Consider the following 12500-nt stretch of genomic DNA (forward strand, 5'->3'; position numbering starts at 1 on the left):
CTTGAGGTGCGAAAAATTAAATTTTCGCCGTGACGCTTATTTGAGTAAATACGGTAAATGGGAAAAAAGATAGAGAATAACTGTTGAAATATAAGTGCCACGTGGTCAACTTTTGCAAAAACGAATCCATTTCCCTTCCCATAGGAAACACGATCTGTAGCGTAATTTCAACACAAGTGTAAAATGGTCCACACCTCGTTCACGTTCTTTCTATTTGGTCCCCAAACTAAAATGAAACTAGACGCTGTCGAAGCGTTAATTCGGGCTTGTTTAGAGATTCGACATGGAATAAAGAGGCGATTTTTGATTTGACGTCAAAATAAGCTATTTTCCACGTTTGCTGTGGGATGGGCTTAATCGTAAGGTTCGACGCTATTGCGTCTAGTGGATAACCCCTTTTTCTCTCTTGTTCAAACACTTCGTCAGGGCATGCGTAAATGATATGGCCCTCCGATACGAACAAAGCCAAACAATAGGCACGCATGGCGTACTTGTGCTAGTGCAGTGACATATCGCTTTATTCCATATTGTCAACTGAGCTGCGTTTTGTCTTCCAGGAGATTCAAGTTGCCCTTGCGTAATATGCAGCTCTAATAGTACACGATATTGTTTGGGTACCGTATATCATTATAGTGCCATGGTAGATGTCTTGGTACACCCTGAGAAGACATGTGGTTACTAGCAAAATACTAAACCCAGAAAGATTGAAGAAAAAAGTAAAAGTCCAGATTAAGAAATTTATTGGCTAGTTAGTGTAGTTAAATGAAGATTGTTTCACTGCGCTAGGCCGGAAGAAATATGAGGAGCTCAAAAAGGCCCAAGCAATTGTGAGGGCAAAGGCTGTGATATTTCCTAATTTGATTGTGCTCCCTTGGATTTTGTGTAGCTTTTTGTAATAATTCACACAGGTTTGAAAAATTAACATCATTTTGGAGGTGAATTATATGATGGTTTCTGCGAAAATCTTTTTTATTTCTACGAATGGGAATGCTCAAACTCATATCTACCCCGATGAAATGATATATGAAGTGGATCATACATTGAACTGCGGATATGAAATCAAGTGAAGCTTCGATCCTCGCAATAATGAACGCAATTTTCGCAATTGCGGATAAGGGCCTGAAAAATTCAGGATTTCAACGGGATTTGAACCCGTGACCTCGCGATACCGGTGAGACGCTCTAACCAACTGAGCTATGGACTATGGAGCTATGAAGCTACTGACGTTGGGAGCTGGTCAGCTGATTGTAATGTTCCCTCTTCATCGTTTATTCCTGAAATTTTCAGGCTTCTTTACGCAATTGCAAAAATTGCATTCGTTACTGCGAGGATCATAGGTTCAATTGATTTCATATTCGCGGTTCAATGTATGATCCACTTCAGGTCACTTCATATATCATTTCATCGTTGATTCATTCTTCACGGGAACATTAGAACCCACAAATTACCTGCTCCCAACGTCAGTGGCGTCATAGCTCAGTTGGTTAGAGCGTCGCACAGGTATCGCGAGGTCGGGGGTTCAAGCCCCTTTGAAGTTCTGAATTTTCTTCAGGCTTCTCTTCGCAATTGCAAAAATTGCGTTCATAACTGCGAGGATCATAGCTTCACTTAATGTCTACTACATTAAAAGTCAAAATGAACATACTGCATGGAGGACAAAAAAATTATACATTGTCAACGAGCTGTATCAATTATATTAGGCCTAAACAAAAGTTTTTAGGCCAAAGGTTAGCTTTTATGAATGTTTAGGATACTTTCTGTATTCATATTCTGCTATCTTATTTATCGTTATGGTTATGGTGTGATCACTTTCCTTTATTTTCATATTTCTTTTTGTTTTGTTGTATTCTGAAGTTGGCCATCTTGAAGGGAACACCTAACACTGAAATGTTCTATGGGGAATTAAGGAAAGGGGAACACACAGCGGTGTCTGACACCCCGGGGTCTGACATTTGCAGACTGCAGACAAATAGCGCTGATAAACAGTATTTAACCGTTTTAAAATGGGTTCTTAGACTTAAATACTGTTTATCAGCGCTATTTGAAATGGGTGTTTAGACTTAAATACTGTTTATCAGCGCTATTTGTCTGCAGTCTGCAAATGTCGGACACCGAACACACAGCACTTGTGCTCAGTGTTCGGGGGAACAGATAACACGGGGGAACACAAAACGCTGTGACACCGGACCAACTATAACTGAGGAGAAAGTGCTGCCTTTGTAATGTCATCTTCAAATGATTAGACTTTCAAGTCTCCTCAGATAAGGACGATGTCCATCATGTGCTTCTCAAGGGACAGTTAAAATAGTATTGGTTACCTCCGCGGCGTATGCGCACAAGCAAATGAAACAGACGCCTGCAAATCGTCAGCAGAAGCACAATGAAGGCAGGCTCAGATAAGCTTCAGTTTGTTATGTTGTGAAAAAAAGTAGCGATGAATAGAGTTGTCATCTCTTTACGATGATCCATACGCGAGATCGCCATCATTTGTTTAGAAAGTAATGTGGATTAAGCCAGAAGAAGTTCTTCTCGCCAATGCTCTTTGGTAATTAAGCATTAGATTCATTTTAATTAAACAGCAACATTTTAATATAAGCTTGATAAACCTAAATGTAGGGGGATCACAGACTAAATTTATTTCGATTGGTCTCTTTGTCACATAGGGCAACTGAACGGGCGAATCCGTACTTTGTCCTTCAGCGTAGAAAAGGCCATGGTGGCGGAGGATTAACTTCTCTTTTGATCGGGACGTTAGATAATGTTTTGGATACGAAGGTAAAGCATTTCCAAAGCGATCACAAAGTTATTTCACATGAATGTTGTCTTTGGATGTGTATTAGCGATTATTAGTTTGAAATTGTAAATATGCGAGACTCGTACTCTGTCTTTGCTTGTTGTTTATTTTTCAGCCTGCACCGTTTCGCATACTTCTACAACTGCCCAGCTCTGATATAAGTTATGGTGGGTAAGCTGTGTACCTGTGGTACTGAAAGCATTTTGTGACTGATTGGGTACTTTAAAAGTAGACTAGTTTACCTAAATGGTAGAAGTGCTGCCGAGGGAAAGTGAGATGTTCAATTATGCTTGTGTTAGCGTGCGTAGCAGACGGTTTGGCGAATTTTAGATGCTTTTTTCCACAGGGGTTGACTTTCAAGTGATTGTTTTGAATATGGCAGCGGGAAAACCTGGACGAAAGTCAAATGAGAATGCTAGGGGGGAGGGGCTGAGGAGAAGGAGACACAGAATTTCTTTTACATTTGACAAAAAAATGATAAAGGTTTTTTTTTTACATATTATTAAAAAAGTGTTCTGTTTTGAAGATCTTTATGTATTATTACCTGGTACATGTGTAAAGAGGGTTGGAGTTAAAATGTTGTTAAAAGAAAATTTCACAGATTATTTTCTTTCATCCATAGTGATTGCAAATGCAGCATGCTTTCAGGATATAGAGGCAGACTGGAACTGGCTGGCAAAATATTTATTGGAGACTTTAGGTAAGCTGATAATGAAGCCAGTCACTTTAACCCATCAACTCCTCAGGTGCTGACAGTAGGATGCCCCCAGCTGGCGAGTAAAATTGTCTGGTGATCTGTAACTTTAGTCTCATCAGAAGCTCATGACCTTGGAGGGTTTAACTCTGGTTCATAGCTAAGGTTTTTATTGTTTAAAAATTCCCTTATGTGGATGTAACGTACATCACACATTTTCCCACGCATACAGCTTGCTTTGACCATATTTGGGCATAAAATTGGTGTCGTAAAATCCCCAGCTTTGCTCCAAGGAAAAGAGTTACAAGTTACACACTTTGAGGTCATGTGCTTCTGGTCTCACTCCCTGGAGTCAATGGGTTAAACAAAAAATTATTGATTTTTTTTCTCCTGAAGAAAATATTGTTTAATTTTAATTAACTCAGTGACTGACCTGAACTGCCTCCCATTGACAAGTAAAGTCATCTAGTGTTAGACAGAGGAAAATCTCCGAGGAGTCAGTGGGTTAAAAGGGTCATCAGGGCTTGAAATTGACGAAAAAATCCAGTCGTAAATTTTGCGACAAAATACGAAAATCTAGTCGCAGTTTTGCAAATTTTAGTCGTAAAATCATTGTGCTGCATTGTCTTGTCAGAGGTAATTAGCAAAACAAAATATGAACCCGCAATACTGGTGTGTAAAGAAACCGTTGAAAATGGTGAAAGGAATGGAGTTGTGCACATAACATCAGAGCTAAATTATGCTATTTATTTGCAAAGGGAAAAAAATTCAGTTGCAAATGCAACTGTATTGGTTGCAATTTCGAGCTCTGGACATACTGAACTTTTATAATTTTGAGAGGATGTAGAGGTTGTTAACCCATTGACTTTTGAACCTCCCCACATGAATGAGTAAAATCGTCTTGTGTTGGACAGAGTAAAATCTATCAATTCGAAAGTGTCACTTCTAGGGGTCAATGGGATAATGGTGATTAACTACCATTAAAAGGCAACTAGAACCTGATCCATTGTTAACCCATGATTAGTGCTACATAGACTTTAAATAAGGCACCTTTGCCATCTCTAAGAGTTGTTTTTAACACCATTAAATTTTTCCTTTGTAGTAACCATTGAAAGTGAGGAAGACATCAGAGAATTTGTGAAAGCAAAGATTGAGAGTCTGGTAGCCCATCTTGCTGCTGATCAAGATGTTGTGGCAGAAACAGAAACCAGTAGATTCAAATCAGCAGCTATTAGATTTCACAGAATTTTTAACATGCCACCTGATGAAAAACTTGTTAACTGTATGTTTTTTTTTTACTTACTTGACATACCCCTTTCATTTCTAAGAGCACCCCTTTGACCAGTAAACCAACAACTGAAAAAAAAAACACTCTTCATACACGTAGGATAATGCAATAATTTTTATTGGTAACTTTGCTTATGCTTATTTATACTGTAGTAATAGGACTACTTATCATATGGCCCGTATGGCCGGGCGCGCGCTTTCATAGCAAAACTATTGGGAAAATCCCCGTATGAGGGCCATACACATTAGTGCGAGCAGGGCCGGAAAAAGCCGTACGGCCCTACTAGGAACACGTACCGCTCCGTGCGATGTGATTTTATAAGATTTCGTCGCTTTTAAACATCCAAGTAATTTGTGTGCAGATTTTTGTTTTTTATTTTGTCCTTACTTCATCTTCTGAGTGCTAATAAATATTGTAAAAAGCCCATAATTATGATAAAATACTTATTGACTTAGTTTAGGTCAGCCGGACAGGAAAATATTTGGCCCTCGGTCATGGCGCATGGACCACGCTGCGCTCGGTCCGTACGCCATGACCTCGGGCCAAATATTTTCCCGTCCGGCCCTCCCACTCAGTCAATAAGTACATAATACTGTTCAATTTGGAAATAATTAGATAAGAAAAATTCTGAGGACTGCCACAATGCAAGGCTTCAAGGCTTGAAGCTTAATATTTATAGGCTACACAGCAAAGTTAATCAGTGCTTGTAGAGGAAATATATTACTGGTGAGAGCACTTGCCTCCCACCAATGTGGTTCAATTCCCTGACTCGGCATCATATGTGGGTTGATTTTGTTGGTTCTCTGCTCTGCACCTAGAGGTTTTTTCCTGGTACTCTAGTTTCCCCTCTCCTCAAAAGCCAACATTTGACTTGATTTACTTTCATTGTTAATTTCAGTTTACAGTGTCTCCAATTTGTGCTCCAGTACAAGAACAACTAGACACTTAAATAAAGTTCCTTTCCTTTTTTTCCTTTCTTTTTACGCTAAGACAGACAACATTGAAAAATAAACAAGAAGGTGTGATAGAGGTCAGAGGATTAAAACCCTTTACCATCTAAGATTGACACTTACAGATTTTATCCATCTAACAATCAATCAATCAATCCATCAATCCAATTTTGATCCAGGTTTATTCCCATAAATGGGGTGGTTGGATTTTCCCCACTTTGTCAGCAATCTTTCTAACTCCCACTCTCCATTTCGCTCGATTCATGACGTCCTTTTTCTCCAAACCAACGCTCTTGCTCCCCTTCTCCACTTGCGTCTTCCACGTCTTTTTTGGTCGTCCTCCCTTCCTCTTGCCCTTTACTTTGAACTCCAATGCTTTTCTCAGAACATGCCTATCATCCCTCCTCAACACATGCCTGTACCATCTCACTCCATTTGCCTTTTCCACCTGAACCACTGAACCACCAACTAACAACAGACCATTATAGTTTTTCCTTGTCAGTGAGGACCTGTTAGAGACAAAGGTTTAATTCAGTTAATTTAAGATAGTTATCAGTAAATCGATTGTGCTTCAGCATTGGCTGTACCCTTATGGACAATGATATTTTGTCATCATAGTGGTGGAAATGTTGTGGACTCACAATGTGCAGCCAAGTGAGCCAGAGCGTAACCAAGATTGTGACACAAAGAAAGAGCAAGCCTTTTCTATAACTTTCTCGCAATCTGATGGGTGTATTTCCCAAAATGAGTGTTTCTGATTGGCCAATACAATATTGTGTGACACATTGATGTGAGACTCTTATCGACAACAGCAAACTAGCCAATCAGATAGCAAAATTATATTGCAAGCAATTGCGGTAAAAAGTTTAAGTTAATCAGTGCATAAACAAAAATGAAGCAATGATGATATCATTGTGTGGGTTAATTTTCTTGGTTTGCTCCTTACAGCACATGTAAAAACAAACAGTTGATTATTGTTTCACTGTAATTTAGATTACTCCTGCAGTTACTGGAAGGGACGAGTTCCACGGCAAGGCTGGCTCTACCTGTCCGTTAACTACATGTGTTTTTATTCATTCTTGATGGGAAAAGAAGCACGACTTGTCATTAGATGGCTTGATGTTGTGGTAGGAAACAAATTTTTGTACAGTATTATTAGTCATCTTACACAGATTAAAAGAATCATACATGTATTTACATTGTTGACATGTCATACACACTGTGATTATTCAAAAAAGTTGATCATAGTCATATACAGTAGAATGATGGAGTCTTTAAAATGCTGTCTCATACCCTCTGATATTCTGATAACAGTACATGTAATTTAGTATCCATAGTTTTGCGCCCTTATATACTGTAACAATAATAAAAAAATTGTGAAGTAATAACTGTTATATTTGATTGACAATTTAGTCTCTGGAAAGAAGCAGTAGTATGTTGTTTACTGATGGAATAAAGGTTACAACCAGAGAGGGAGAGGTTAGTTGACTGGAAATTAAAATAATTGCATACCGGTAGTTACATAATTTTTTTCGCTGTTCGGGTACATGGTGGAATCTTTCGCTAATAGATATTCCTAGTTCTTCTAGTGTTAATAATAATATTACTAGTAGTAATTAAAAGCAAAATAATGTGAAGTTGTTTTAAAGCGAGTTTCAATTGAGTGTCGTAAAACCCAAACCAAAGTAATTACTTTGGCCAACCAAAAAGGACAGAGAGAATCCAGTAAACTAATCAAAGTGTGCACGCATGAGCCATGATTGGTTTTGGTTTCACTCCTGACTGGTTGAAAAAGTGGCGTGAGAACTTTAAACTAATTCACTAATTACTTTCGACACTCATGACAATTGAAAACCGCTCTAAAGGAGTAGTTCTAATAATAATGATAATACTTAGTCTATTAGTTAATTATTGAGGAGGAGTTAATAGGGTTAGTAACAATAGGGGCAGTTCTAATATTATGCTTTTCTAGCATACTATTTAATTGATCATTTTAAAACATTTTTCTTTACTACAGTAAGTTGTTTTGACAATAAGTACATGTACCAACAACTGACGAAAACCATTGGCTTCTTCATTCAGAGAAGTCAGCAATGTAATACCCTAACCCTAAGTCACCTAAATTGAAAAATTAATGTCAGATTCTTCCAAACCTACAGTAGTATTAGAACTCATTTTGACAATTACAACATGAAGTCAGCTAATTGTGATCATTAATTTTGCATTTAAAATGGCATATCCCAGACACCCATAGCGAAAGGGACTGTTAGGCCATTGATAATACAGTGAGTTACTCTGGCATTCAAACTACAATCAGTGGCAAAAGTCTTGGGACATTCACCCTTTGAAGTTGGTTTTCTTACTGAGTTTGAAGAATTGCGCCCTCCCCCCCCCCCCCCTCCCCCCAGAACAATGTTGCCAATAGTGAACATACATTTCCTTGTCTATTTCAACATTGCCAATAATGAACATACATTTAATTGTCTATTAATTCTTCAACATTGATTGGGGGGATGGGGGACTTGTATTTTGAAGCTTTAAGTGGAATTTTGACAGTTATGCTTAGTTTCTGACGTCTCAGAGGTTTTCAGTCCCATTCTGACACTAGCGTCCCAACTACTTTTACCATTGATTGTAGCTGCGAACTTCAGATTTTACTGAAACCATGGCTTGCTTTATTTCAGTTTAGTTTCTCTCTGCTGCTACATATAACAGAAACCTTTGGACTCATGGAGCAGTTAGCCAACCTGGCCATGCGACAGTAAGCTGATATTTCACCTACCTTATTATAGTAAATTAACAAGAATCGTTAATGTTAAGCATTATTTTCCATGACGTGAATTAAGTGCAGCATTGTTGACTAGAGGGCTCAGTTTTGTTCAGTGATTTTTTTTTTTGCATCCAGTGTCGAATAATCTAAGGAAGCTATCACGATCCTTGCAGTTATGAACGCAATTTTTGCAATTGCGCACAGAAGCCTGAAAAATTTCGGACTTCAACAGGATTTGAACCTGTGACCTCGCGATACCGGTGTGACGCTCTAGCCAACTGAGCTATGAGGCCACAGACGTTGGTAGCTGGTCATTTGATCCATTTCATACAGTCATATCATTTCATCTTTGATTCATTCCTCACGGGAACATTAGAATCCACAAATGACCAGCTCCCAACATCAATGGCTTCATTGCTCAGTTGGTTCGAGCATCGCACCGGTATCACAAGGTCATGGGTTCACACCCGGTTGAAGTCCTGAATTTTTCAGGCTTCTCTACCTTCATAACTGCAAGGATCATAGCTTCACTTGATTTCATATCCGCAGTTCAAGATATAATTCATTTCATATACATGTATCATTTCAGTGTTGAATAAATTTGTGCCAGTGATCACCACCAACTGTGTTATAATCACGTTAATTTCATTTATTGTGAAATTCTACTTCCTCCTTTGTGTTAATTATATTTATTCAAATTTAAAGTAATTTTACATTAAATTCATGTTAATTTAAGTTGTGTTCATTTCCAATACCTTTAGTTAATTCCATATGGAGCGTTGATTTCCTGTAAGAACGAAAATGGCACGTCAAATTTGCAAGTCTTTAGTGTGCACTCAATATTTTGCAGGCTTCTTTCAGAGGAAGGTTATGAAGAAGATAAAACACTACCTGTACTGACCAAGTAAGAACCGTGATCTTAAACTAAGAACCCAATTTGAAATAATTGTCTTTCATTTCTCTTTGTACATGTAACCACATTTTGTCATCATCAGCATCATCATTTCATCACCACTTATCTGCGGCACTAGGTCACGAAAGAATGAGTAACAACAGTCAATTACATTAGTAATTATATTTGTATTATTTTTTATCGTAACTCTCAGAAACCGAGGTAAATCAGTTAGAAAGGTGCCATCACTCAAAAGAGACTTGGATGCCCGAGCACAAAGTGAATTCTACAGGTAAATAAATTAAATAATATTCAATAATTATACTCCATCTAAATTGACCCTCTCACTCATAGTAGAAGATGTAAAGCAGTCACCACTGCACAATCTCTGCACCCCTAAAAGGAGGAGGCTCTATGGTTTCTGATTTTAATGTTCAATTTTTTTAACTGCAGAAACTTGTTTCGCCTTCCAGTTGAAGAGAAACTTGATGGCCATTGTGAATGCACGCTATGGAGTCCCCACGAAAAATGCCATGAATGGGGAACTCTTTACTGTTCTCCAAACTACTTGTGCTTTAACAGCAAGGTGGGATAGAAAACATCATTTGCTGTTGTATAAAGTGGGTGTAAACTTTTGTATACCATGCTAGTTTTTTCGGGTTATAACGCACACCCCCAACCTGCAAATTAATTGTGTCAAATTCCCTACAGGTAAGAACTTTGTCAAAATACTCCGATTATAAGACCCATGACAAAATCACAGTAAAAAAGGTTTGAGAGATTGACTTAATACCCACACGGTACCTTTCTTCTTGGTTTATGACACTTGTGAACTATAACTAAAGGTAAAGTAAAAAAGGTAAAGTAACTTTATTTAACGTCGGTAGTTCCTTCAGCTACGAGGCTGGTATCAATGGAAGCTGACGGTACGCCCTTTACCCCCCTCCCTGTGTCAGTGCTCGGTTTTACGGGTATTTAAAGCTATAGCTACAAGGATCAGAGGAAAGTCGAAACAGAAGTTTAAGTCACCGAGGATCGAACCGGGGACCTCTTGCTCCGAAAGCCACACGCTACCCAACTGAGCCACGACTGCTCCTGCTCCTATGAACCTATGAACCTTGTTCACAAGGGCAACCAAAATCTGAAAGCTATCTGCACAGGAAACATACACTGCATCCGTTGATTGGTGTAATTTGTTTTAATGTAATGTGAACCCTCCTGCACAGGAAACAAGCCAAACTGCTGTGTCCAATTTTTTTTTTTTTGCCTCTCCAAACTTCATTCATCAGTTCTATCCGTTCTAAATATTTTAATGTTACAGATAACTGTACCATGATGTTACTTTAAGCAACAACAATATTAATTATTTTATTTCATTGATTTTCTTTTACAATATTATTGGACTGGCCTAGCTTCCAGGTAGCAAGAAACCTCGTTTTACAAGATTGAGTTCTAGTTCTTAGAATTCAATGATTTTTAAAATAAATATGAATGTTTTGGATCATTCCACATTTGAGTGATTTTTTATGTACCTGAGACAATTTGTAATACATTTTCTCATTATTGTATTATCACATCCAACATTTTAGAATCTGATTAATTAATTAACCTTGTAAATTTTTACAGAAAATTAATATAAATACAACCAACTTGCTCCTCTTTGTATGATTTCTACACATAGGTGCGACAGCTTCTTTCTGTGGTGATTCCAATGCGTGAGATTTCTGTTGTTGAAAAAATGGACACTTCAGCTTTAATACCAAATGCTCTACACATCACAACCAAGTCAAAGGTTGGTGACAATTTCTTCTCATTTACGATCACAACAGCACAGATTTATAACTTTTAATATTGCTGTTTTATTTTGTTTTATTATCGTCCTATACTGTACTTGCTCACATGGTCAGACCTTGTCATAGTTTGAGAGAGGTTAATAATTAAACAACCTTGAGAGTCTGTCAATTAAAACCACTAAGGCACTATGCCATATACTAAGCGTGGAAAGAGGTTATTTTGTAAAGTTGAATTTTATTACTTGTAAAAAAATATTTTGATAACTTACAGTTTTTCTTTTTTCTTCCTTCAGGCCAGTTTTTTATTCACCTCTCTGCGTGACCGTGATTACTTGACAGGGTTAATATCAGACTTTCTTGCAAAAACCCCTGAACCAAAGTGAGTTTTCATCCTGTGCTTCTCTTCCCAATTTAATGGTTTGAATTATGGAATAGGTGCAAGAAAGTCTTATAAAATGAATGGTCCCCCCCTAAAATGCTTTGTTTCTTTGGGAATGAGAATCCTGTAAACCATTGCTTTCAGATTTGTCAAGAAAAACCCATTGACTCCTAGGAGTGAAAATTACCAGTAATAGATGTTACTCTGTCTAACGCCAGATGCTTTTACTCATCAATAGTGGGTGGTTCCCCTTTAAAGTGTCGTTGAATATTAAAAATAGTGCCCATTTATGGTTATCGTCATCATCTAAATGTGGTCATCATCATTTTTTGGCGACGCTCAGATGGGATAGCACAGGTTCCCTGCACTTGTCATGTTCACCAATCTTATCTTTTAACATAGGAAGGGATACCAGACAGTGAAATCTTGTAGGTCACTTGCTCACCACTGGCCCCAGTTGTTCAAACGATGGATAGCACGATCTACCAGAAAAATCACTATCCACTGGATAACTCAATTGGTTTTGCTGCTGTTTATCCGCTGGATCTAGTGATTTATCTAGTGGATAGCACTATCCATCGTTTGAACAACTGAGTCCTGGTCTCTAAAACTATTCCCTAGACAATAAGTCCTTGTTATAAGAACTGATCTTCCTGGAGCAACAAAACCTGAGTATTGTGAAATAAATTCCTCAGTCCCTTCTTGTTTCTTTAAAAAATACCCCTCTATACAAATGCAAAATGCAGTTCTTGTATATAAATTTAGATCGAATGATAAAGATGAATGGAGTTTTAGCACCAGCCCTCAGAAGAAACAGCCATCATTTCAGCCTCCTCTAACCAGTGTGTTTTCAAGCACACCTGCTGATCACGTTAATGCCAAAGAATCTATCAAAGAGCATTTGTGGAGACTTCACTTTGCAGAGTATGGAAGGTTAGGT

General features: G+C 38.0%; 1 protein-coding gene across 1 annotated transcript in view; it reads left to right on the forward strand.

The window, feature by feature from the left end:
- Positions 1 to 2397: 2397 nt before the first annotated feature.
- Positions 2398 to 12500, forward strand: part of LOC138005998 (TBC1 domain family member 9-like) — a 26368-nt gene continuing 16265 nt past the window's right edge. Inside the window, exons 1-14 of the mRNA XM_068852158.1 lie at positions 2398 to 2545; positions 2664 to 2775; positions 2910 to 2961; positions 3417 to 3494; positions 4591 to 4770; positions 6720 to 6853; positions 7140 to 7205; positions 8411 to 8487; positions 9347 to 9400; positions 9603 to 9680; positions 9842 to 9974; positions 11070 to 11180; positions 11475 to 11560; positions 12326 to 12493. Coding sequence (XP_068708259.1) covers positions 2502 to 2545; positions 2664 to 2775; positions 2910 to 2961; positions 3417 to 3494; positions 4591 to 4770; positions 6720 to 6853; positions 7140 to 7205; positions 8411 to 8487; positions 9347 to 9400; positions 9603 to 9680; positions 9842 to 9974; positions 11070 to 11180; positions 11475 to 11560; positions 12326 to 12493 — 1373 coding nt within the window. The 5' untranslated portion in view covers positions 2398 to 2501. The remainder of the gene's footprint in view (positions 2546 to 2663; positions 2776 to 2909; positions 2962 to 3416; positions 3495 to 4590; positions 4771 to 6719; positions 6854 to 7139; positions 7206 to 8410; positions 8488 to 9346; positions 9401 to 9602; positions 9681 to 9841; positions 9975 to 11069; positions 11181 to 11474; positions 11561 to 12325; positions 12494 to 12500) is intronic.

Source organism: Montipora foliosa, chromosome 1 (assembly GCF_036669935.1).
Source record: "Montipora foliosa isolate CH-2021 chromosome 1, ASM3666993v2, whole genome shotgun sequence".
NCBI lineage: Eukaryota > Metazoa > Cnidaria > Anthozoa > Scleractinia > Acroporidae > Montipora > Montipora foliosa.